Source organism: Sturnira hondurensis, unplaced genomic scaffold (genome assembly GCF_014824575.4).
Source record: "Sturnira hondurensis isolate 20B ecotype Veracruz unplaced genomic scaffold, ASM1482457v3 Scaffold0005667, whole genome shotgun sequence".
Classification (NCBI taxonomy): domain Eukaryota; kingdom Metazoa; phylum Chordata; class Mammalia; order Chiroptera; family Phyllostomidae; genus Sturnira; species Sturnira hondurensis.
Window position 1 is genome coordinate 254,625 of NW_028078298.1, and position 24,916 is coordinate 279,540.

At 35.3% G+C, this 24,916-nt stretch overlaps 1 protein-coding gene across 1 annotated transcript; it reads left to right on the top strand.

The window, feature by feature from the left end:
* Nucleotides 1-21,478: 21,478 nt before the first annotated feature.
* On the top strand, nt 21,479-22,405 carry LOC118988068 (olfactory receptor 10A2). The gene has a single exon (XM_037047434.1). The coding sequence runs from the start codon at nt 21,494-21,496 to the stop codon at nt 22,403-22,405; it is 912 nt and encodes a 303-aa protein (XP_036903329.1). The 5' UTR covers nt 21,479-21,493.
* The last annotated feature ends 2,511 nt before the right edge of the window (nt 22,406-24,916 follow it).

A 24,916-nucleotide genomic window follows, 5' to 3' on the forward strand; every position in this document is an offset into this window, starting at 1 on the left:
TTGAAGAGTCTATTTTTACTCCATTTTATGGTACTGTCCTCTTTGTCAAGTATTAATTGACTGTAGAGAGTTGGTTTTATTTCTGGGCTCTCTGTTCTGTTCCATTGGTCTATGTGCCTGTACGCTTTTATGACAGTACCAGGCTGTTTTGACTACAGTGACCTTGTAATACAGTTTGATATCAGGTATTGTGATCCCTCCTACTTTGTTCTTCTTTCTCAAAAGTGCAGCTGCTATTTGGGGTCATTTATGGTTCCATATAAATTTTTGAAGTGTTGTTCTAAGTCTGTGAAGTATGTCATTGGTACTTTAATAGGTATTGCCTAACTGAGGAGGTAAAAGACCTGTATGCAGGAAACTATGCAACAGTGAAGAAAGAAATCAAGGAAGACACAAACAAATGGAAACATATGCTGTGTTCATGGATTGGAAAGATTAACATCATCAGAATGTTCATACTACCCAAAGCAATTTATAGATTCAATGCAATACCTATTAAAGTACCAATGTATTTGCATTTTAAAAAGGTGCTACCTGAGGGTCTGGCTTCCTATCACCATGAGTTTACCAAGACTGAGTCATAAAGAAATAGAAAATTTGAACAGATCAATTACTAATCAGGAGATTGAATCAGTAATTAAAAATCGCTCAAGTAACAAAATCCAGGACCAAATGACTTCCCTGGGAAATTCTACTAAACATTTACAAAATAATTAATACCAAGTATTCTCAAACCCTTCCAAAAAATATAAAGAAAACTACCCAACTCATTCTGTGAAGTCATTATTGCCCTGATACCAAAACCAGACAAAGATCTATTTGCTTGGAATGAGAACAAAGACAAGAGAAAAATTTAACTGTACAGGTAAAAAAATAAAAAAGATATTTGCTTGAGAGCAAATATCCTAATATTTTGCCTGAGAAATTAGAAATACAAGAGAAAAATAAACACAGTGAACAGAAAGAAGGAAAAGTCATTTTTAAATAATTAAAATTTTATAGAAAGAAATAAATATAGACTAATAAAAGAGAAAACCAATGTAATCAGAGGTCAGTTCTTGGAAAACATCCACAAAATTTACAAACATTTAGCCAGACTGATAAAGACAAAAGATAAAAGATTCAAATTACTGAAATCAGAAATGAAAGGGTTGTCATAACAACCAATCTTACCAAAACAAAAAGAATTCTAAGGAATGCTGTGAATAACTGCATGCCAACAAACTAGATAACCTAGGTGGGAAAAAATGTGGCCAAAACTGGCTAAAAAAAAATAGAAAATCTCAGTAGACTATAACAAGTAAAAAATTGGAATAATCAAAAACCTTCCCACAGACAAAAGCCCTCAACTAGATGGCTTCACTGGTCAATTCTATCATACTTTCTTTCAAAAACTCTTCCAAAAAATTGAAGAGGAAGGAACAATTCTCACCTTTCCCTGTGGGGTCAGTATTACCCTGATACCAAAACTAGGAAAAAATAGTTTGATTAAAATGTTGTGAATAAGGCCAAGAAAGGTAAAAATTATGTAGGTAAGAAGGGACCATTCAGAATTTCTCTTTGACCATGTCATAGATTTTAGATATTAATCTAAATGTGATGGACAACCACTGAAACAGTTTGAACAAAGGGCGTTTAATAAAAAGATTACTATGTCTACTCCATAGATTATGTACTATAGATGGCAAGAGCAGAAAGAGAAAAAACTAGTAGAAGAATGGTAGTAGACCAGATGAGAGCTGATTGTTTAGTTTTGGAGAGGTGTCAGACTACAATCATATTTCTGACATAAGCAACCATGTTGATAGAGGTTTCTTTAACTGAGATGGGAAAATAAGGAGAATGAACACATATGGCAGCGGAGGCATGGCAGCAAGCACGAGGTCCAGAATTTAGTTTCTAGTTCTCAAAGGGAATGCAGTATTTTGTATGTTTAAACTAACATAATGAAGACTGAAAGATTCAGTAAAACCATAAAAGTATTTACTGAACCCAACTCAATCTGCGATGTATAAGAACTCTCAGTCCAGTGGGGAGGTATATATGGCAGAAAAACTTTAGGGCTGTAGGTGATAATACTTCTGTAATGATTGGAAGTAGTAGCAAAGCACTTATATGTACACATACATATGTACACATACATGTAAGTGTAAGAAGGAATGGGAGCCCAAGTTTAAGAGACTGGACGTGAGATAGACATCCCGGGACAAATAAGTTGTAAATGTAAAAAGTGCAGAAGCTTTGTTCTCTATAATTTCTAAGAGCATAAACTCTGAAACTAAAAATACCTATGTTTTGACTCTGGATCCATCTTTCTGAGATGGATGTAGCTCTAAGATATTGGAAAAGTGTTACTGCATCTTGACTCAGTGTCATCTATAAAACAGAGATAATCACAGCACCCATTCCATTGTGTCAATGTGAGGTTTAAATGAATTAATATATGTAAGACTCTACCATATCTATTAGAAGTACTACAGAAATGTTAATAATGACGATGATGATAGTAATGGTAATAATGCTAAAAATGGTAATGTGAGAGAGAAGTCTGGAGGGGACAAGAATAGAAAGATAAGTCGGGGGTCAAGTAGCCAAGGGCTTGGACTAAGGACTTGAATCTTATTGTGTGAACTATTTCTACTAAAAGGTTATAAGGGGAAGAATATTAATTTTTCTCCTACCTTCTGGCTGGACTAATAAATTAACATGAGACAGATTAACAGGAGGGAATGACCAATTTTTTTATGTATTTACACACATAGGTTCCATAAGAATCTGATACCCTAAGATAGATAGGGCAGGTAAGGTTTCTATTCCATCTCGAGCTGAGGAAAAGGGGGTGTGGTTTGGAACTTCAGAGGGCATAAAGGCAACTCACATGGAGACAGAAAAACAAATGTTTGCTGAGTAAATGTTTGCTGGCCATCTTTAACAAATGGATGCAGACAGGATTTGATCAAATGGGCCTTGCTAGGTTCCTTCCTCTCTATCATTTAGTTCATATTAAACTATAGTTTTTTATGACAATAGCCCCCTTCCTGGAGCAGGTCCCTTATCTAAATTCTTTTAGGCAGTTAGGAGGAACATCAAAGGTTCTGGATCTATTGTTTCTTTAAAAAAAAAATCTTAAAATAATCAATATCCCAAAAGGTATATTTTGGGGTGGCAAACTCTGCTCTCCTCAGCATGCAGTAACACTCAGCCATGTGTGTGAAGAATGGGAGGCAAAAGGACAAAGCTTGTGGAATAGAGACCACTCAAAAGGTTCATATAATTATTCATGAGCCACAGACTCAATGCCACACAAAATTACATCTTAATCTCAGAATTCGAAGTCCTCTAACAAAAGGGGTTGGCATAGCAGGCATTAAACTGGGCTGAGAGAGCAGAGGGAAATTGCTGGTGCTATGGACTACACCCACTCGTGTAAGCCTGCAGGCCAGCAGGGACTTGAGCTTCAAAGCTGGCCTGATTGCCAAGATGAGTTCATTCGAAGGTATGGCTCTGCAGCCTGAGTTCATTAGTCCTTGCCCCAGATCTGGTTCTGTCTATTCACCTAAGCTCTCCCTCCAGGCCTCAGGGTAGGCCACTGGGAGCCTCAGTTAGCTGTGCTCCCTGAAAAGCAGCATGCCTCATTAACAACTTTTTAATGAGTCACAGTCTGTGACTGCTCATTAATAAGCTGGTTAGTCTGCAACCCCAGGGGGAAAGGAAAGTGAGGATTGAAGCCAGTGAGAACAGACCTCAGCCTATGTATAGCTCTATCAGAGGTGGGAAGAACTAACTCCCTTTAGCAGAGACTCCTAGGCTTTTTCTCTGAGGTCTCCAGGGTCCCATTCAGATCTCAGACAGTATGATTCTGCAGATGGAGATGGGGAGGAACCAGGGCCATTGGTAGGAGGAATTAAAATAGTCAAACAATCTCAGACTTGGACTAGCTCCTGGTCTAGAGAGATTCTTGAGGAAGTCAAGTGTTCTTCAAGCTTTCTTTGATGCTTATGTAAATAGAATATTGCTCTTGAAGCTTTGTGTCATCTTGCCTTTCATAACAATGAATTCCCTTGTCCCCCCTGCATGTCCAAATGCAGCTTTTTTTGTATTGTTTTTTTAAGCCCCTTTAAACTATACTTGTCCTGGGGGGTTCAATGGTTAGCACTCTCCTCTCCTCCTGGTGTATGATCTCTTAAAGATTTCTCTGTTGTAAGGGTTTCAACAAATCACCCCTGTGGAGATGTGGGTGTTGACTTATACCCCTCCAGGATTATTGCTAAAGTCTCCTAATTGGCCTCCCAGCCCTCAGTCACACTGTAGACTTTCACATACTCCTCATTGCAGTACAATCTCCTTAGCTTCTCCAGAGTTTTTTCTAAATATAAATACACATCTGATAATCTATCACAATGTGATTGAAAATCCTTACAATCACCCTTATCTTCAGAATGAAACCATTATTTTTAGCATGTCATACAAGCTAAAAATATAGCTCTAGCTTACCTCTCTAGTTTCAGTTCTTACCCATACCCCAACCATATATAAATATTCAATGGTAGTCATAGGAACTATTTTTCTCCCTACACCACGCATTCCTAGTTTCTCTAGTTATCATTCTTTATATTACCCTCAACAACTTGGAGTGTGAAAAACCTGGGTTCAAATAAAAATAATTTATTGTGTAGCTAATAAATCTGCTATTAACTACACAAGTTTATTCAAATTACTCTGAATTTCTACCCCTCAGTTTCCTCATCTGTGAATGAGATGGTTATATACCTGCTTCATGAGTTGATGACTTTGATTCTTTCTATTCTTTAGTATATTTTGCAATTTAAAGTAGGATATCAGTTATGCAGAATCCTCCATTAGTTTGCCAGTAATTATAGCATAGGAAATTATTAAATTCCCTCCTTTTCCCAGATAGCAAGGTAAAGAAAGGAATTACCATATTTTGCCATGTATAATGAGCTTCTATGTATAATGTGTAGCCACATTTTGTGTGCATTATACACAGGATTATTTATAGCCATTATTATACCCATGTTATGGAATCATTATACCCATGTATAATGTGCATGCTTATTTTTTCCTCAGAAATTTGAGCAAAAAAGTGAGCATTGACACAGAAAAATACAGTAACATATGCACAGGTATTTACTGTCAATTAGAGTTATCTATTTGTAAGTAAAATGTTATTTATTCATCACAGGTATTATCAGGATTATAGAACAAGACAAAGGAGTAATCAGTGTCAACACTTACATCTGAATCCAGATCTATCTGACCCCAAAATATCATGTCCTTTTATTTTATTTTTTAAGTATATTTTATTGATTATGCTATTACAGTTGTCCCATTTTTTCCCCTTTATACCCTTTCGTCATGCACCCCCCTCACACTAGAATTCCCCCCACCTTAGTTCGTCTCTGTTTTCTTAACTATTTTAACTCTGTTTCTTAACTCTGTTTTTTCTTAACTCTGTTTTCATCATTATTCTTAACCTCCTGTCTATTTTGTACCTATAATTTATGCTTCTTATTCCCTGTGCCCTTTCCCCCCATTCTCCCTGCTTCCCTACCCTGCAAATATCCCTCCATGAGATCTCCATTTCTGCAATTCTGTTCCTGTTCTAGTTCTTAGCTTAGTTTGTTTTTGTTTTTGTTTCTTTGGTTCAGTTGTTGATAGTTGTGAATGTGTTCTCATTTTACTGCTCATATTCCTGATTATCTTCTTTTTCTTAGATAAGTCCCTTTAACATTTCTTATAATAAGGGCTTAGTGATGATGAATGCCTTTAACTTGACCTTATCTGGGAAGCACTTTATCTGTCCTTCTATTCTAAATGAGAGCTTTGCTGGGTAGAGTCATCTTGGATGCAGGTCCTTGGAAGACCAAGAGGTTTCAGGAGAGACATAGGAGAAAAAGCACTTCAATAGCAATATATAAAAATAGAGGATCTAGCCCTGGCTGGTGTAGCTCAGTGGATTGAGCTCAGGCCTGTGAATCAAATGATTGTGGTTAGATTCCCAGTCAGGGCACATGCCTTGGTTGTAGGCCAGTTCCCATCAGGGGACACATGAGAGGCAACCATACATTGATAAAAATAAATAAAAATAAAAATAAATAAAAATAGAGGATCTATATCGCATTGTGATATATACATATCACAAGGATATATATATATAGGAGGATTTATTAGTTTTTTCAATTATCCCAAAGAAATAGTTATACATATATATATATATAGAGAGAGAGTATATAAATATATATAGTATATATTTATAATATATATAAATAGTATATATTTATATTAATAGTAAATATAAATAGTATATATTTATATAAATATATATAGAGAGAGAGTATATAAATATATATAGTATATATTTATAGTAAATATAAATAGTAAATATAAATAGTATGTATTTATAAATAGTATATATAATATAAATAGTATATATATAAATAGTATATATTTATATTAATAGTAAATATAAATAGTATATATTTATATTAATAGTTATATACAGATATATATATATATATATAAAACTATTTCTTTGGGATAATTGAAAAAACTAATAAATCCTCCTATATATATATCTTTATATATACATATATATGTATATATCACAATGTGATATAGATCCTCTATATAGTTTTAGATCCTCTAATAGTTTTATATATATAAAACTATTTCTTTGGGATAATTGAAAAAACTAATAAAGTTAATTTTATTCTCTAAATAAGGGAACATGGAAAATAAGTCTTCAATAAAAAGTAGACATTATTCAATATTTATATCTTTACTCATTTTCTCTGTCTACAGTTCCTGCCTCTTGTACCATACTCCCTACACCAACTTAACTTTAACATATAATTTAAGATTAAACTCTAATATTTTTCTTCTAGTAATATCTCCGTGATTCTTCTAGTTTCAAGTTCACTCTCCTCTTATACCCATGGTATCATGTGTGTATCACTGTTAAGCATTATGGATATTGTGATTGTATTTAAAAAGTTTTTTATTGTTGTTCAATTAGAATGGTCCCCAATTTTTCCTCACTACTCTCCCCTGCTCTACTCACCCTCCACCTCCTGCATTCAATCCTCTCCACTGTTGTCTTTGTCCATGTGTCCCTTATACATGTTCCTTGACCCTTCCCTGTCTTTCACCCATTATCCCCCTCCCTTCTCCCCTCTGGTTATTGTCAGTTTGTTCTTTGTCTCCAGGTCTCTGGTTCTATTTTCCTCACTTATTTGTTTTGTTGATTAGGTTCCGCTTATAGGTGAGATCATATGTCTTTCACTGCTTGGCTTATTTCACTTAGCATAATATTTTTTTGGTTCCACCCATGCTGTCTCAAAGGGTAGAAGTTCCTTCTTTATTTCTGCTGTGTAGCATTCCATTGTAAAATGTACCACAGTTTTTTGATCCACTCGTTTACTGATGGGCACTTAGGTTGCTTCCAGCACTTGGCTATTGTAAATAATGCTGCTGTGAACATTGGGGTGCATAGGTTCTTTTGAACTGATGTTTCAGGATTCTTGGAGTATAATCCCAGTAGTGGAATTGTGAGGTCAAAAGGCAATTCCATTTTTTAGTTTTTTTGAGGAAATTCCATACTGTTTTACACAGTGGCTGCACCAGTTTGCATTTCCACCATCAGTGCACTAGGGTTCCCTTTTCTCCACAACCTCATCAGCACCTGTTATTTGTTGATTTGTTTATGATGGCTGTTTTGACTGGAGTGAAGTGGTATCTTATTGTGATTTTAATTTACATCTCTCTGATGGCTAGTGATGCTGAGCATCCTTTCATTTGTCTCTGGGCCCTCTGTATATCCTCCTTTGAGAAGTCCTGGAGGAGAACACAGGCAGGAAAATGTCAGATATCCCATGCAGCAATATTTTCACCACTATATCCCCTAGAGCAAGGTGTATAAAGGAAGGAATAAGTAAATGGGACCACATCAAATTAAAAAGCTTCTGAACATCTAAAGAAAACATCAGCAAAATTAAAAGAGAATCAACCACATAGGAAAATATATTTGCCAGTGATACCTTGGACAAGGGTTTGACTTCCAAAATGTATAAAGAACTCACATGATTCCATACCAGGAAGACAAACAATCCAATTAAAAAATGCACAAAGGACCTGAACAGACCTTTCTCCAAGGAGGACATATAATTGTATTTTTATAAAATTATGCAGGACACAGTAAGGAGAGTTTATCATTAATGTTTATATTTCTGAGGCCTAGTCCAATGCTTGGTATTGACATTGAGAGTAAGTGCTCAATAAATGAATACATAGTTCCCAAATTGTTTTCCTAGCCCTGACCTCTCACTGAAAAGTGTTTTATATTTCCAACTGCCACCAAGACATTTCTGCTTAGATGTCAAGACATATGTCTAGTACCATGTTCATAAACTTATTCTCCCAATTTCAGACCTTAAGAAAAAAAAATCTTGTTACTTGAATAAGTAACAAGAAATTTATATAAGTAAATTTAAATAAGTAATAAGAAATTTATTTTTTTATTTTTAAAAGATTCTATTTATTAATCTATTTATTTATTTAGAGAGAGGGGAAGAGAGGGAGAGAAACATCAATGTGTGGTTGCCTCTTGCATGCCCCCTACTGGGGATCTGGCCTGCAACCCAGGAATGTGCCCTGACTGGGAATCGAACCAGAGACTCTTTGGTTGGTGCTCAATTCACTGAGCTACACCAGCCAGGGTGACATATTCTTTTATTAAATCAGTGAATATTAGCATACTGAATCTTGAACAACAAAGAAGGCACTGCCCAGAAGAAGCTTCTGTTTCTGTGAGTAAGGCAAACAAAGACACAAACAGCTATAGAACAAAAAGTGCCATGTAAAGTGCTGTGTTGTGTTATAATTCTACACTTTGTCGAATGCTATCACAGAAGTGTTCAACCAATTTCCTAATTCCACTCATTCGTCCATCACAAAATTCTTCTTACTCTAACTTTGGCTCAATTCCCATTCTCATTTCAACTGCCATTAGACACTAGTATATGACACTGCCCTAGCCCTTATTTCTAAATTATTATTATAAGAGATTCCTCACTGTTACTGCTTCCATACTCATGTCCCAATCCTCCTTTACACTTACTACTAAGTACTAGATTTACAGGGATGAGAAAAACTGAGTCCCTGACCTTAGGGACATTACAGTTCAAAGGAACGGAGAAATATTAAACAAAGCACTGCACAGAAAGATATATAATTGACTATTAAGGAAAAGAATGAAGTGCTCTGAGATAGAATAATAAGAGAAGTCTTAATTTGCATTTAAATCAAAAAAGACCTAACTGAGGAAGTGACATTTAAAGTGGTATCAGAGGAGTATATAGGAGTTAAGTAGGTAAAAACAAAGAGGAATAATATGAAAAGCAAAAAGATTAGTACATACAAGCATCCTAAGTCAGTCATTGTAGAAATGGTGTTGGTGGCAGTAACGGTAGTGATGTCAGTCATCCTATAGTCAACTAGAATGCCACTTCCCCTCCTTGATGGCAACCTTCAAGTCCCAGGTCAAACTGTACCTTGATAGAACCTGATCATATATGGCATTTGCCAGGGCTTGACAAGTTTTCTACACTTTATATCTCATTTCCTTCTCACAACAGGTATTGGACACTTTAACATGAGAAACTGAGACACAGAATAACTTTCTCCATGTCATGAGGTTAGGAGTCAGTGGAGAAAACCAGAAGATTTGTTTTGTCTAAAATCTCTCTTTTTTATTAAAAAGCCAAATACTTGTGCATGATAAAAATTCAACCAGACTCTACTCCTTCCTGCTGGAGGCAGAAATTAATTTCCCTTTCTTTCATACTGGTGGGACTTAGTAACTTGTTCCTAAGGAATACGGTAGGTAAAGGGAATAGTGATGTCATATTAATATCAGGCACACCCTAATGTGATGTGATGAGGACACTTACTCCAATGGTATTATTCCCCCACCTGAAAAAATATCTAATCATAAAAAAATACAAAACTTAACTGAGAAACAATCTACAAGATACCTGACCAATTATTCTTTACAAGTGCCACTTAGAATAAGAAAACACTAAAAACATGACAGATTGGAGAAAAAGTAAGGTTATATAACAACTAAATGCAGTTTAATATCCTGGATTGAATCCTAGTACAAAATACAAATGTGTGGGAAAGTCAATCAAATTAAAATAAGGACTATAGTTTAGTTAATAATAGTGTTGTACCATTGTTTATATAAGATGATAATATTAAGGGAACTTGAATAAATTGTTAAATTAAATTCTTATTATCTTTCCCACTTTTTTATATTGTAAATCTAAAATAATTTCAAAATTAAAAACATTTAAGTCAAAAAATTGAACCAGTATAAAATTATATACAATCAAAAGTAGAGTTCCCTCTCAGGACTGACCTCTGTACCCCATTTCCTTGCCCTAAAGCAACTTAACAATTTTTCTTTTTTTAAAGATTTTATTTATTTATCTTTAGAGGGGAAGGGAAGGAGAGAAGGAGAGGAGTATCAATGTATGGTTGCCTCTCGTGAGTCCCCTGCTGGGAACTGGCCTGCAACCCAGGCATGTGCCCTGACTGGGAGTCCGGCCGCGATTGTGTGGTTCACAGGCCCATGCTCAATCCACTGAGCTACACCAGCCAGGGCAACTTCTTATATAACCTTACAGAAATGTTTTAATAATACATTTTGTGTATATATTTAAATTTTTCTTCTTATAAAAATAGATGCAGCTTATGTTGTAAGTTGTGAATGTAATGTTCTTCACCTTGATTCTTTAAATAAACTTTACTAAGCTGAGTGTCACAAACCAGAGAGATCCAGTGTTGCAATTAAATTTATATCACTCTTACTTCAACTTTAGTGTTTTATTCTACACAATGCTCCTTCCTCTAGCATTGAATGTAGTTTTCTTTTTTGAACTTGTTCCTGCTGGCATCTGAAATTTATTATGGTATCAAAATACAATAGATTCAAGAAAGATCAGGTCCTCAGGAGGAAGGAAAGGAAGAGGAGCTAAGGTGAGCCCAGTAACACCTGGGGGAAAATACAAGTGTCAGCTCTTCAACTGGCCCCAGGATAAAAGAAGCACTGCTGGAAATAACTCTCCTAATTAGTCAGGACTGAAAGTATGGCCAATCTATGTAGCTTACTCATACCTGAGAGAAAACAGCAGTGACTTGGTTTCAGGTCTAGCCATTCAGTTTATCCAGAACAGTTAGGAAGACTTCCTCAGTTCTTCTAGTTCTTCTGACGATAGAGTTGGAGCTCTTCAAACACTCAAGGACATGCATGAAACATGGGTCAGGCAGAGCCGAACAAAGATCTGCCCGTTGGGTATGGGTAAGGCTCCTTACCATGGTCCAGTTCTGCCAAGGGTCTCTCTCTAGCTTCAGTTGCTAGACTGAACAAAGTTTGTGCAGGGTTTGGTAGGACACCTAATTCTATTTCAATGTCCACACTGGAAAGATCTCAGTTTCTCTCTTCCCTAGGCCTCATTTCCCCCTTTCTGTGTCATAAGATAAGTAAGATTTGAGACCCAAAGGCGATTGAGATTACCAAAGTTATTTTCCAGTTCTGTCCTGGAAAGTTTTCTGGGATCAGGAAGCTTAGGACCTGCAGCCTCAATAGGATATAAAATTCCTCTATTTTTTGACGTTCCTCTAAGTAATTTAGGGAATACTTGCCTCAGCGCAACATTGATGAGGCAGAGGACATCAAAGTACACTATTTCTTTAGGACAATTCTATGGGTATAGAAGACCTAAAAGAGTGGGTTCCTACCCCTGGGACAGTCGGTCAAATAATTAGCAGAGGGATGTTTCTGTAAAAGGTGTGGAGAAACTAGTAAGGAGCCTACATGGCAGCTGCAAGCCACCAACCAGGTTCTGCAATGCCTTCCACTTGCAAGCCAGGGTACTATCTTTTCTTTCCCATTAGTTTCCAGAAGTTCCATGGGAAATCCCCAAGACTGTTTCATTTCTCCTCCCTCCTCATTCTCAGTCCTTTTTGCCAACACCAAACACTATAACTTGTCCTAACATGGAGCTTCTAATGAAATTGTAATTCTAACTAAAGCAGTCATTGAGAAAATTAAGAACTTTAATCATGAATGGAAGCACTAGGAAGAATGAACTTTTTCATACTCATGTATTCATTCATCCAATCAGTCATCCCCAAATGCATATTAACAGCGTTGGACACTGTGTCTTCTCTGATGAAGATGACTAAGATAGTTTAAGCTTTGAAGGAGTTCATAGATTTAGATATAAATAAGTAATTATAATATCAGATTAATGAAAATGGTTTTTAATAATAAAAAAACTAGAGAAGGTGACTAATCTTCTCTGGAACATCACATGGGAGGCAGACCTGAGTTTTGAGGGTCAGAAAAAAGAAGTCAACCAGGTGGAAGAGAAGGTGTAAGTAGAGACAATGTCGCATGCAAAGGCGTAGAGACATGAAAGGACTCAGTTCAATCAATGGTGAGACACTCAACACTGACACAGAGGAAGGAGAGTTGTCTGTGGGAGACCAACGATGACACTTGGCATGTAGGTTATGTTCATTTCATACGCCTTGTTAAAAACCTTAGAGTTTTTAAAATTGTTTTCTAATTATGGTTTTAAGTGCTATCTCTGTCATTTACTCTCTACAAAACTAAAAGTTTCTTAACTACAAAATTATATATCTGCCTTTAATTTTAATTTACTCATCTCTCATACAGGGAGGATAATGATGGCATTTAAGTCATAGAGTTGCAAGGAGAAAATGAGAATGAATGTAAAGAACAAAGCATAAATATAAACTCAGTAAATATTGCCAGTTTATCATCACCATAATGATCATTTTCATTTTAATGTATTTATTGTGATATATAACAACTATAGCTCACTGTAGAAAAGTTGGAGATCCAGGAAAAAAATAGAAAAATAAATTCCCCTCCTTTTAGCTCCTGAAGTAGATCACTTTTAAATTTTGCATATATCCTTTCAACCATTTTACACAAGCACACACTTATAAAGTTGGGAATTTATGTGGTAATATATGGTAATGATTACACTATAGCATTAAATATTCTTCAAAACTTATTTAAATGATTGCATGTTTTCTTAAATGCATCCTTTCCATTTATTTTTATTTTTATTGACTTTATTGAGATGACATTGGTTAATAAAAATAGATACATTTCAAGTGTACAATTCTAAAATATAGCATCTGTATATTGTATTGTGTGTTTACCACTGAAAGTCAAGTCTCCTCTCACCATTTATTCCCCCTTTACTTTCTTCTACCTGCCCCCACCACCCTTTCCCTCTGCTAATCACCATACTGTTCTCTATGTCTATAAGATTTTCTGCATTCTTTATATTTGAATTATTCATTTATTTATCCATTGATGATCTTTTTTCTTTTTTGTTTATGTATTTATTTTTATCCTCAGCTGAGGATAATTTTTTTGCTTTTTATTTATTGTTAAATTTTATTGCATTTTTTTGCATTACCATTTAACCCCCTGATACTCCCCTCTTCCCCACTGCAGTTGCCACATAGTTGTTCATGTCCATGAGTCCTTTTTCCTTTTTGCTGCATCCCTCCACCCCCTTACCTCCCCACCATAGCTATCAATCTGCCCTCTGTCTGTGAGTCTGTCTCTATTTTCCTTGTTAGTTCAGTTATGTTCAGTTAGTTCAAATTGTGACTCTAATGGTCAGCACTGAACAAAGTCACACATAAAATCTTTGCTTCCTTATCTTCTACCAGGAGGGCTTCTTGTATCAAAATGTGTGAACATTAATGTGTGAACATTAAAGGATCCTCACACAGTTGTACCAAAGTGATTTTTAGAGAAATTATATTAATTTGCACAACTTTAAACAAAATAAGATATTTTGTAGTACACCACCCATTACTAGCACTGAATATTATTCAATATTTCAAATTTGATAAATTAAATTTCAATATTGATGATTTTTATTTTACTACTTGCAAAACAGAGTAATTTTTATATCCTTACTGGCCATTGCACCTTTTGATGAAATAATTTTGTGTCTTCTATTTTTCTTTTGGGGAGATCATGTCTTTACAAAAGTTATTTATATGGTTCATTATATATTAGGTAGGTAAATACTCTTTTTACTTTTTGTTGCCATTATTGTAAATGTCTTCCCCATTTTGTCATTTACTTTTCCATTTTGTTTGTGGGTTGTTTTACATTGTAAATATTTTATTCTTAATAATATTAATTATTTTCTTCAAATAAAAAGCAATACATTTTCATTGTGAAAATGTAAAAAATATAAAATGCAAAGAAGAAATCTAAAATACTTGGAACTGCAGTACTAAGATATTAACAAATAAATACAACTGAAGGCTTTCTATATGTGTGTATAGATATACATATGTGCATGTGTATATACATATATAAATTTTCATTTTAAAATAAATGTCTTACATTAAACATACTGTTTTGTAGCCTTTGTCAACTTAGCAGAACTTATTAAATATTTTGCATATCATTTGATATTTTTATACTTTTAAATTACTTCATAGCATTTCATAGTATAGATAATAGCACAATTTATTTCACCAATCTGCTATTTTTATATTTCTATTATAATTTATTGTTTATTTCTTTCAATTACTCTATTATAAATAAAGCTGAGAGCAGTATGCTGAGAACAGCATTCTGACAGATGAAATCTGCACATAATCTAAAATTGAATATACAGAATTACTAGTTCAAAGATTCTCTCTATACATACTATAAAATCCACTTACTGTTTGGAACAACACTACTTAAATGTTGATATTCTCTCACTTTTACCCAAAATAAATATTACCATATTTAAAATTTTTAAAGAAAAATTAATCTCCTTTTTAAAATTTTGTTTGATTTCTTATAACTTTGAACTTTTTTCTTCATTTGACATTTGATTTCTGATGATGTGAATTCAATGATTATAGATTTACATAATTTTCTCTTGTGTAATCTGTAACATTTTTTAAAAACTTTATTTTTATTGTTTACATTATTAAAAATGTCCCCATTTTCTCCTACTTTGCCTACCTCCTCCTGCGCTCACCCACCCCTCTGGCCATCACCACACTGTTGTCTGTGTTAATGAGTTATGCATGTATGTTCTTTGGCCAATTTCTTCACCTTTGTTCATCCAGTCCTCCACTATCCCCACCTCTGACAGCTGTCAGTTTGTTCCATGTATTCATGCCTCTGTTTCTATTTTGTTCATCAGTTTATTTTGTTCATTGGACTCCACATACAGTGAAATTTTATGGTATTTGTCTTTCATTGTCTGGCTTATTTCACTTAGCATAATAATCTCCAGGTATATCCATGCTGTTGCAAAAGGTAAGAGTTCCTTCTCTTTTATAGACCAGTCCCTACATAACAGGAATTCAATAAACTGCTCTGGGGAAACTTGAAGAGAAAAATAAATGTTACATTCTCACCTTAAACCATAAAACAAAAATAAATAATATAATTTAAATGTAAACATGAAGCTCTAGTTTAATTTGAAGTAAATATAGGTTAATATTCACTTTAGCTTTTTGAAGGTCTTTGTTGGCCTATATTCCAAAGCATAATTCATAAAAAATTCATTGATATGAATGTAAAAATTAAATAAATATGAATATTAAAACCCTTGCATAGAAACTAAGAGATAAATTCAGGGTAATCTGTAAGACTCTATTAATGTCTGATAAATATTGTCTCTATTTGTATTTCTTAATCCATTCACCTTTTCACCCCTCGCCTCAGTCCTCCTCCCATCTGGCAACTGTCAAAATGTTCTCTGTATCTGTGAGTCTGTTTCTGTTCTATTTGTTCACTAATTTTATATTTTAGATTTAACTGTTGATGTATATGTATTGTCATTTTACTATTCATATATTTTATCTTTTTTTGAAGAAGAAGACTCTTTAACATTTTATGTAATACTGGTTTGATGATGATGAACTCCTTTAGCTTTTTCTTATCTGGGAAGCTCTTTATGTGTCCTTTGATTTTAAATAACTGCTTTGCTGGGTAAGGTAATCTTGGTTGTAAGTCTTTGCTCTTCATCACTTTGATATTTCTTGCCAACCCTTTCTGGCCCACAAAGCTTCTGTCGAGAAATCAGCTAATAGCCTATGGGAGCTGCCTTCTAGGTAACTAACTGATTTTCTCTTGCTGCATTTATGATTCTCTTTGTCTTTAAATTTGCACTTTAATTGTGATGTCTTAGTGTGGGCCTCTTTGGGTTCATCTTGTTTTAGACCTCCGCTCTTTCTGGACTTGTAAGTCCACTTTCTTTACCAGGTTAGGGAAGTTTCCTGTCATTATTTTTTCAAATATGTTTTCAATTTCTTGCTCTCTTCTCCTTCTGGCACCCCCATGATGTGAATATTGGCATTATTAAAGTTGTCCTAGAGGATCCTTCTATTATCTTCATTTCTATCATTCTTTTTCTTTCTTTCTACTCTTCTGATCGGGTATTTTTTGCTTCCTTATATTTCAAATTGCTGGTTTGATTCTCTGCTTCATCTACTCTATTGTTGATTCCCTGTAAATTATTCTTTATTTCAGTCAGTGTATCCTACATTTCTGACTGGTTTTATCCTTAATTTCTGACTGGTTAATTTTTATGTTGTTTTTAAATGGTTTTTATGTTCTTTTTCATGTTTTTGAAGTTTTCACTAAGTTTATCTACTCATCTCCTAAATTTATTGAGCATCCTTATAACTAGTGTTTTAAACTCTGTATTTAGTAAATTGCTTGTCTCCATTTTGTTTCATTCTTTTTCAAGAAGAAAAAGAATGTTCTTTTATGTGGGCCATATTTCTTTTTCTCTTCATTTTGGCAGCCTCCCTGTGTTTGTTTCTGTGTATTAGGTAGAGGTGCTATGTCTCTCAGGCTTGATAGAGTAGCCTAATGTAGTAGGTGACCTGTATAATTCAGTGGCATAGGTTCCCGTTTGCCTAAGCTGGGCACTCCAGGTACATATCCCCCTCATGTGGGCTGTGTACATCCTCTTGTTGTAGTTGACCCTTGATTGATGTTGGCACAGAGTTGGAGGAATTACCCCTAGGTCAATCAGCTGCAAGGACTGACTGTGACCACCGTAGAGGACCAGCTGCGTAGGACTTATTTTAGTACCTGCTGAAGCTACCCCTTAAGTGTGTCACTTGTGGATATGATTGGGTAGTGTTTTGATGAGCTCTGAAGCTGTACACCAGGTGCACTGGTTCTCATGCCTCCTGGGAGGTACAGGCCAAGATCATCTGCCTCCTTTGTTCTTCCCAGAGCCACCTGGCATAAGCTATAAATTAATCTGCAGATGGCTGTTACTTTTTCTGGAATTAGAGGTGCTCCAGAGACGCCAAGCTTTGAATAAGGCCTGCTGCTACTAGTGTTGGGCACGCAGCCACTTAGTGAGAGCTAGGGGGCATGCTTGTTTGAGTAATTTTAGGAAAGGCTGAAGCATGAGCCAAAATAGGCCAACAGTTTTCCACATGGAAAAGCCAGTGGAAATGCCTTGGGTGAATGCCTAAGTTGGGGGGAGCAGGATCTTAGGGAATCACCAGGGCAGGAAGAACAGTGATAACCAGGTTAAAGGAGACTCCTGTATGGTGCCAGCCTGCCCACTCTGTTGGGGGAGGTCTTAGAAAAGGAACAATGGCCTCTGCCTGAACTTCTCTCTGGGAGAAAGCTGCCCCTCCAGCTCTTGCCCTACTGCTCGACAATTCGGTTCCTCCTCATATGACTCTGGTTCCTTTCAAGCTGCTGTCCCAGTGCTGGAGCTCAGAGATAGTGAATCCATAGGTCAATGTGTAGGTTCTTTAAGAGGAATACCTAGGACCCAGAAGCCCTCTGTCTCACTCAGCCACAATCCCCACAGGTTTTCATAGCCAGAAGTTACAGGGACTTCTCTTCCTGGGCTGGGGGGCCTGGTGTGGGGCTGAGACCCTACACGCCTTTTGAGGCACCTCTGAAGCCAAGATATTTCTCTTAATTTTTATCCACCACATGTGATGGTAGGACTAGCCCATTCTGCATCTCCTCCCCTCCTACCAGTCTCAGTGTAGCTTCTTCTTTATAACCTTAGCTATAGGACTTCTGTTCAGCTAGACTTCAGGTGGTTCTGAAGTTTAGTTGTAATTTTAATGAGGTTGTGGGAGGATGCAAGTACTGCATTTACCTATGCTGCTATCTGAACTAGAAGCCTGGAATTAAATTTTATTTGGACTTTTTGCAACTATACTCGCAAGTAAAATTAATCCATGGGGATTTTCACATGGGTTATATTTTTAATTCTGAAAAAATGTTATTCTCATGATTATGAAATATAAATAATTGAATTAGCATTTTTAAACTAATATTTGCATGATAATGTCTTTAAATTTTTTAAACTATGTAATTATGTTTCTATAAGTTTCTTATAAACAAAATAAAGTTGAGTCATGTTTTCGATCCACTTTGTCAATCTCTGTCCTTTAAATGTACATTTAAAAAGTCATGTTTTTCTTTAGCTCAGAGATGTTTATTCTTCCCTTGGTACTTCCCTAAATATTGTCCTTCTTTCCTCTCTCTTGTTATATCACTCTAGAATCCCTACTAAGTTGATTTTATTTTCTATATTGTACTTCACTATTCTCCTTATTATTTTTATCTTTTCATAATTTTTCTCAGTAATTCAGGTATAGTTTCTCAAATTTCTATTCTAACTTACTAACTCATTTTTTCTTAAGTTTCTAACAGTATGTTCCTCAGCATTTTAATCCAGTAATCATGATCCCCCACCACATCAGGTGGCTATTCTGGACCTAAGACTGTCAGTTTTATGACTACTCATTCAGTATCAGATAGGGCTTTCCCAAGAGTACATATTGAAAAGAATTCAATGTCTCTATAGTTTCTTCCAGGCTCTTTTTCTTTTTCTTTTCTTTTTCCAAGAAGGGGAACAACTATTCTTATGTCTAATATTCATTAATCTAAACTGTTACATCTCAATTCTCCCTTGCCTTACTCTGTTTACTTATTCTGAAATACACAGAGCTGACTTGTCTTGTACTGACAGTGGGAGAGTTTCTAATTGAGATTTTCTGTTTGCTGCATCATTGATCCTTTTATTATTTTTTTGAAATTTGTATTTGGTTTTTCTGAAGTTGGGTTCAACCTTTAGATATGCTTAATTTAAATTTTTAGTGCTTCAAAGAAATCTTAGATCAGTTTGATCATTATTAATTGGTAAGAGTGATTCTATTTTCCTGTATGAATATTTTGGAGTTTTAAATATAATCTTGAAATTTAAATTATTCACCGCATCCTGATTAATATGCAGCCTTTTCTCATTATTTATCCTCTCTACTGCTTGAAAGTAGATTGCAAATGAAAATAGAACTGAAGGATGAGTGTACCACCTGGTCTTCTTAATCCCAGGCATTCCGCTTTGATCCCTCCATAGTCCCACCCTATTCCATCCATTCTCATAGCGATGTCATAGTGATCTTCCCATATGACATAGAATGTCACTCCCCTGCCTCAAGTATTCATGTGGCTCTCTCTATCTATAAAGTAAGATCCAAATTTTTTTGCACAGAATAAAGTCTACTGACATAACATACCCAAAACATTGCATACTTATTTCTCTTCTACTTTGTGTCAACTCTGATTTTTACTGTTTCTAATAATGTTTTATTTCTGTTATCAAACTTTTAATTTCCTTGTAATAGTTCCTATCTCTAATTCCTTTTTCATTTATTCCAGCCTCTCAGCTGATATCATTTTCTAATTTTATCTTATAATTTCTTCATTAGAATTCAACATTATACATTACCAAGATGACAAAAAAGACAAGCCTCTTGATAGTTGCATGTTACAAACAAATAATACAAAATGGAGATCCAGTTGACTCTCAGGAAATTTTGGAACATTTTTTCCAATTTCATTGAGATATCACTGATATATATATACATGATAATACATACTATATGTTACATATATGATATATGGTCATATATAAATATATGATCTACAAATAAATATATGATAAATATATACACTTAAGGTGTGCAGCATAATAGTCTGACTTACATATATTGTGAAATGATCACCACAGTAGGATTACTTAACATCTATTATCTCATATAGATGACAATAAAAAGAAAAAATTTGTCTTTGTGATGAGAACCCTTAGTACCTATGCTCTTAACAATTTTCTTATATATCATATAGAAGTATAAACTATAGTCATCATGTTGTATGTTACATTCCTAGTATTTATTTATCCTATAACTTGAAGTTTATACATTTTGACCACCTTCTTCCAATTCCCCTATCCCTTAGTCCTCATCTTTTGTAACCACAAATCTGATCTCTTTTTCATTGAAATTTTAGTTTTGTTTAGATTTCACATGTAAGTGGGATTATACAGTACTTGTCTTTTTCTGTCTGACTTATTTCCCTTAGCATAATGTTTCAAATGGCAGGATAACCTTGCTTTTATGGCTGAATAGTGTTTCATTATCTATATGACAACTTCTTTATCTATTTATCTGTTGATGAATACTTAGGTTGTGTCCACCTCCGGAGCATCTCCATGTTAATGACATTGATTCCCTTGGTTCTTTTTTTCTCTATCTTCACTGTGACTTAACAGAAATCCCAATTCTAGTTCTCTTAAGCATTAATGAGTTAGTCTTCAGATCAAGGCAGATCAGTCTGATGAACGATGACTCAGTAGAAATCAGAGGACTTTGGAATCCAACAGATGTGGTTTGAATTTCAGATCTTCTACTTTAATTGCTATTTCTAAACTTCTCTGGGATCAGTTTCCTCACCTATTAAAAGAACATATAGGAATACAAGGTACATGCATATGTTAACTGTCTTCAATATATGCTAGCCCCTCCTCACCTCTCAAATTGTAACCAGGCAAGAAAGATTCATGAAGAGCAAAAAAATTGTTTGATGCATTTTTCTGAATTATAATTATAAATATATTTATAGATGTTTGATAAATTTACATGTAGGCATTTAATAAAATTATGGATGTTGCTTTTTATTCTCTAAAGTTTATATGTTTTCAGGAATATCACTGCCTCCTAAAATGGGCCCTTCAATATCCCCTTCAGGGACTCATGCTTCTGATTTGGCATGACCTTCCTGTATATGTCAATGTGCAAATACTCACTCACCCCAAAAATGAACCAAGGCCCATCTCAGAGTTTAAGCTTTAGCCATTTTTCCTTGTATCTTTATTCTTAGACAATGAAAGGCCCTTCCTCTTCTGAGAACCTGACCTTGTCTCTTTTCCTGATACTATGGAGGAATCTGAATGACAAATCTGGAACATGACTTTCCTAATCAAGAATCTCTTTCCATAACCCCAGCTGAGGGTTCATTCTTATCATTATGGTTGGGGGAAACTGGACAGGAGTAACTGAATTTATTCTCATGGGTTTCTCTTCCCTACCTACTGAAATACAGTTGTTACTCTTCCTGACATTTCTAATCATCTACCTGGCCACTCTGATAGGAAACAGCCTCATCATTCTGGTTACCTTGGCTGACCCCATGCTGCACAGTCCCATGTACTTCTTCCTCAGGAACTTGTCCTTTTTGGAGATTGGCTTCAACCTAGTCATTGTGCCCAAAATGCTGGGAATGCTGCTTGCCTGGGACACAACCATTTCCTTCTCTGGGTGTGCCACACAGATGTATTTTTTGTTTTTCTTCGGGGTTGCCGAGTGCTTCCTCCTGGCCACCATGGCGTATGACCGCTTTGTAGCCATCTGCACTCCCTTGCACTACCCAGTCATCATGAACCAAAGGACACGTGCCAAACTGGCTGTTGCCTCCTGGTTTCCCGGCTTTCCCGTAGCTACTGTGCAGACTACGTGGCTCTTCAGCTTTCCCTTCTGTGACACCAACAAGGTGAACCACTTCTTCTGTGACAGCCCACCTGTGCTGAGGCTGGTGTGTGGGGACGCAACACTATTTGAGGTCTATGCAATCGTTGGGACCATTCTGATCATCATGATACCCTGCTTACTGATTCTGTGTTCATATTTTTGCATTGCTGCTGCCATCCTCAAGGTTCCGTCAGCTAAAGGGAAGCATAAAGCCTTTTCTACCTGCTCCTCTCACCTCCTTGTTGTCTCCCTTTTCTATGTATCTTTAAGCCTCACCTACTTCCGGCCCAAGTCCAATAATTCTCCTGAGAGCAAGAAGCTGCTATCATTGTCCTACACTATTGTGACTCCCATGTTGAACCCCATCATCTACAGCCTGAGAAATAATGAGATGAAGAATGCTCTCAGCAGGACCTTCCACAAGGCCCTAGGTCTTAGAAGTTATATCTCATAGACATTAAGAGATAAGACTAAAGTTTATTGAATGGGGAACAACCCATTTTATACTTGGTATTCCTCTCTGCCTCTCTTCATATCTTTATTGGGGTGAAATCCAGCTGTCAAAATGACTCTTAGAGAGCTCAGTAGACAGAAAACAGCGCAGAGATACATTAGATCTATCACTACCACCTAAAAAATGCCTCTGCCTGCCCATTGTAGACTTACATTCTTTTGCTCATTGGTACTTCACTTCTGTGGCCAAGTAATACCAGATATTCACATTGCTGTGTCTATATTGTGAACAATGTAAAACTGCTTGTAATCTTAAACTTAAAGACACATAGATGAAGAAGGCAAAACCAATAAAAATTATGTTGTCCTTATTTCTTCCTTTGGGAAAATATGACTCTATTTACCAGATAGAAACCCCATGATTTGTCACAATGCCTAATTTTTCTCATTGTCTTATTTCAGTTCTCATGCCCTTTAGGTAGTGTTAGTTCTTTTGAATGCAACTGGTATGGATATAGGAAAGTGGAACAATAATCCCCATACATACACCTTTGTAACCCAAATAATCATTTTCTTTCTCACTCTAGTTTTCCCAGGAAGAATGACTTGAGCTTCCATATTTACATTTGTATGACTTGTTGAAGTGACATCATAAATTTTAATCATGATGCTGCTTTCATCAAGGCTTAAAATAGACACACATTGATTCAAACATAGCTCTTCTTTAATGACACAAAATATTTCTCATTCTTTTTATAACTTCATAATACTCTGCTTTGTAGATATACCATAGTTATTTGAGTCTTTTATGATTACAAATCATGCTGTAAAGAATAACTTTATGAAATATGCCTTTTTATATTTTTGCCAGTACATCTGACAGATGGAAATTTAGAAATTAGATTTATTGGGTAAAGAGTAAATACATACATAATGTTGCTATATATTGGCAAATTCCCTCTCAAAGTAATTTCACTATTTTACAATCCCACCAGCTTATTTTCTAACAGCCCTGTCAATAATGGTCATGGTATTATAGTTTCTATGTTCAGGTAATCATTATTTTATTTAATAATGGCCCAAAGCACAAGAATAGTGATACTGGCAATTTAGGTGTGCCAAATAGAAGCCATAAAGTGTATGTATGTGTATATATACATACATTAGTATATGTGCTATTTGTTACTATCCATGGCTTCCAGCTTCCACTGGAGGTGTTGGTATGTGTCCCCCATAGATAAAAGAGGACTACTATAATTTAAACACAAAAATATTTATATTCATATCCCAAGGATATTTATTAATTATCAGAAGCAAAGTCAAATATGTAGCTGTGAGATCAATATTTTCATATTTAATTCATCATTTTCATACTATCTTTATTCTTCATAATAGTCTCTGAATAACACATCATTATACAGAGCAGTGACAGTTCTTTTTCTTCATCTCCCACTTTTACAGGAGATCCCTTTGGGATTGCTGGGATATACATGCAGGTACCATGCTAGATACTAAGCAATTGATAATGAATAAGTCAGATATAGTCACTGCTTTCAGTGAGAAACATGCAATCAAATGTCCATTTCAGAAGAACTACAAGAAATTTTCAGATATACATCAAAGTTTTTGTATGAAGTCCTAGTCAGCTGGGAGAAGTTTTATGTCAAACATAGACTTCATTTTACTCTCTCAACTTCAATTCCTACCCCAGAAGGGTTAGAATTTCAAAACTGTTAGACTTTCTTCTCCTTGTCTTAACCAGGAGTAAATAGCTTCCCCAACACTCCCAACTAAGTGCCTACAGTTTTCATTAATATTCTCCACTTGGCTTAGATAATGATTAATGGGTTCTCCTCCCCATGCCTGAAGACTTCTCTTGAGTCCAGGTCAGAAACACCCTGAGGACCAGCTCAATGAGAGAAGATGTAAAAGAATACTGACATGAAGGAAATGCAATCATTAATGCAGAGAGATCTCTTCACTGCCATGTTCACTGAATTATTATTCACGATAGCCAAGTCATGGAAACAACCTAAGACTCCATTTGCAGGTGAATGGATAAAGAAACTGAGAAATACATGTATATACACAGACACACAGGAATATTTATTGGCCATTAAAAAAGAAAATCCTTCCATTTGTTACAATGTGGTCCTTAAAAGCAGACAAAAAAATACTACATGATCTCACTTATAAGTGGAATCTGAAAAAAAAATCCACAAACCTTTAGAAACAGAGTAGAGTGATGGTTGCCAGTGTCTGGGGAGATGTTGGCCAAAATATATAAACTCGGTTATAAGATGAGTAAGTTCTGGGATCTAATATATAGCATGGTGACTATGGGTGAAAAAATCTATCTCTTAATTGTTTCTAAGACTAAAAAGGTAATTATGTGAGATGATGGAGGTGTTAACTAACCCTATTGTGGTAAACATTGTGTACATATACAAGTATCAAGTTATTACTTTGTACACTTGAAGTGTATACAATGTTATATTAACTATATCTTAAT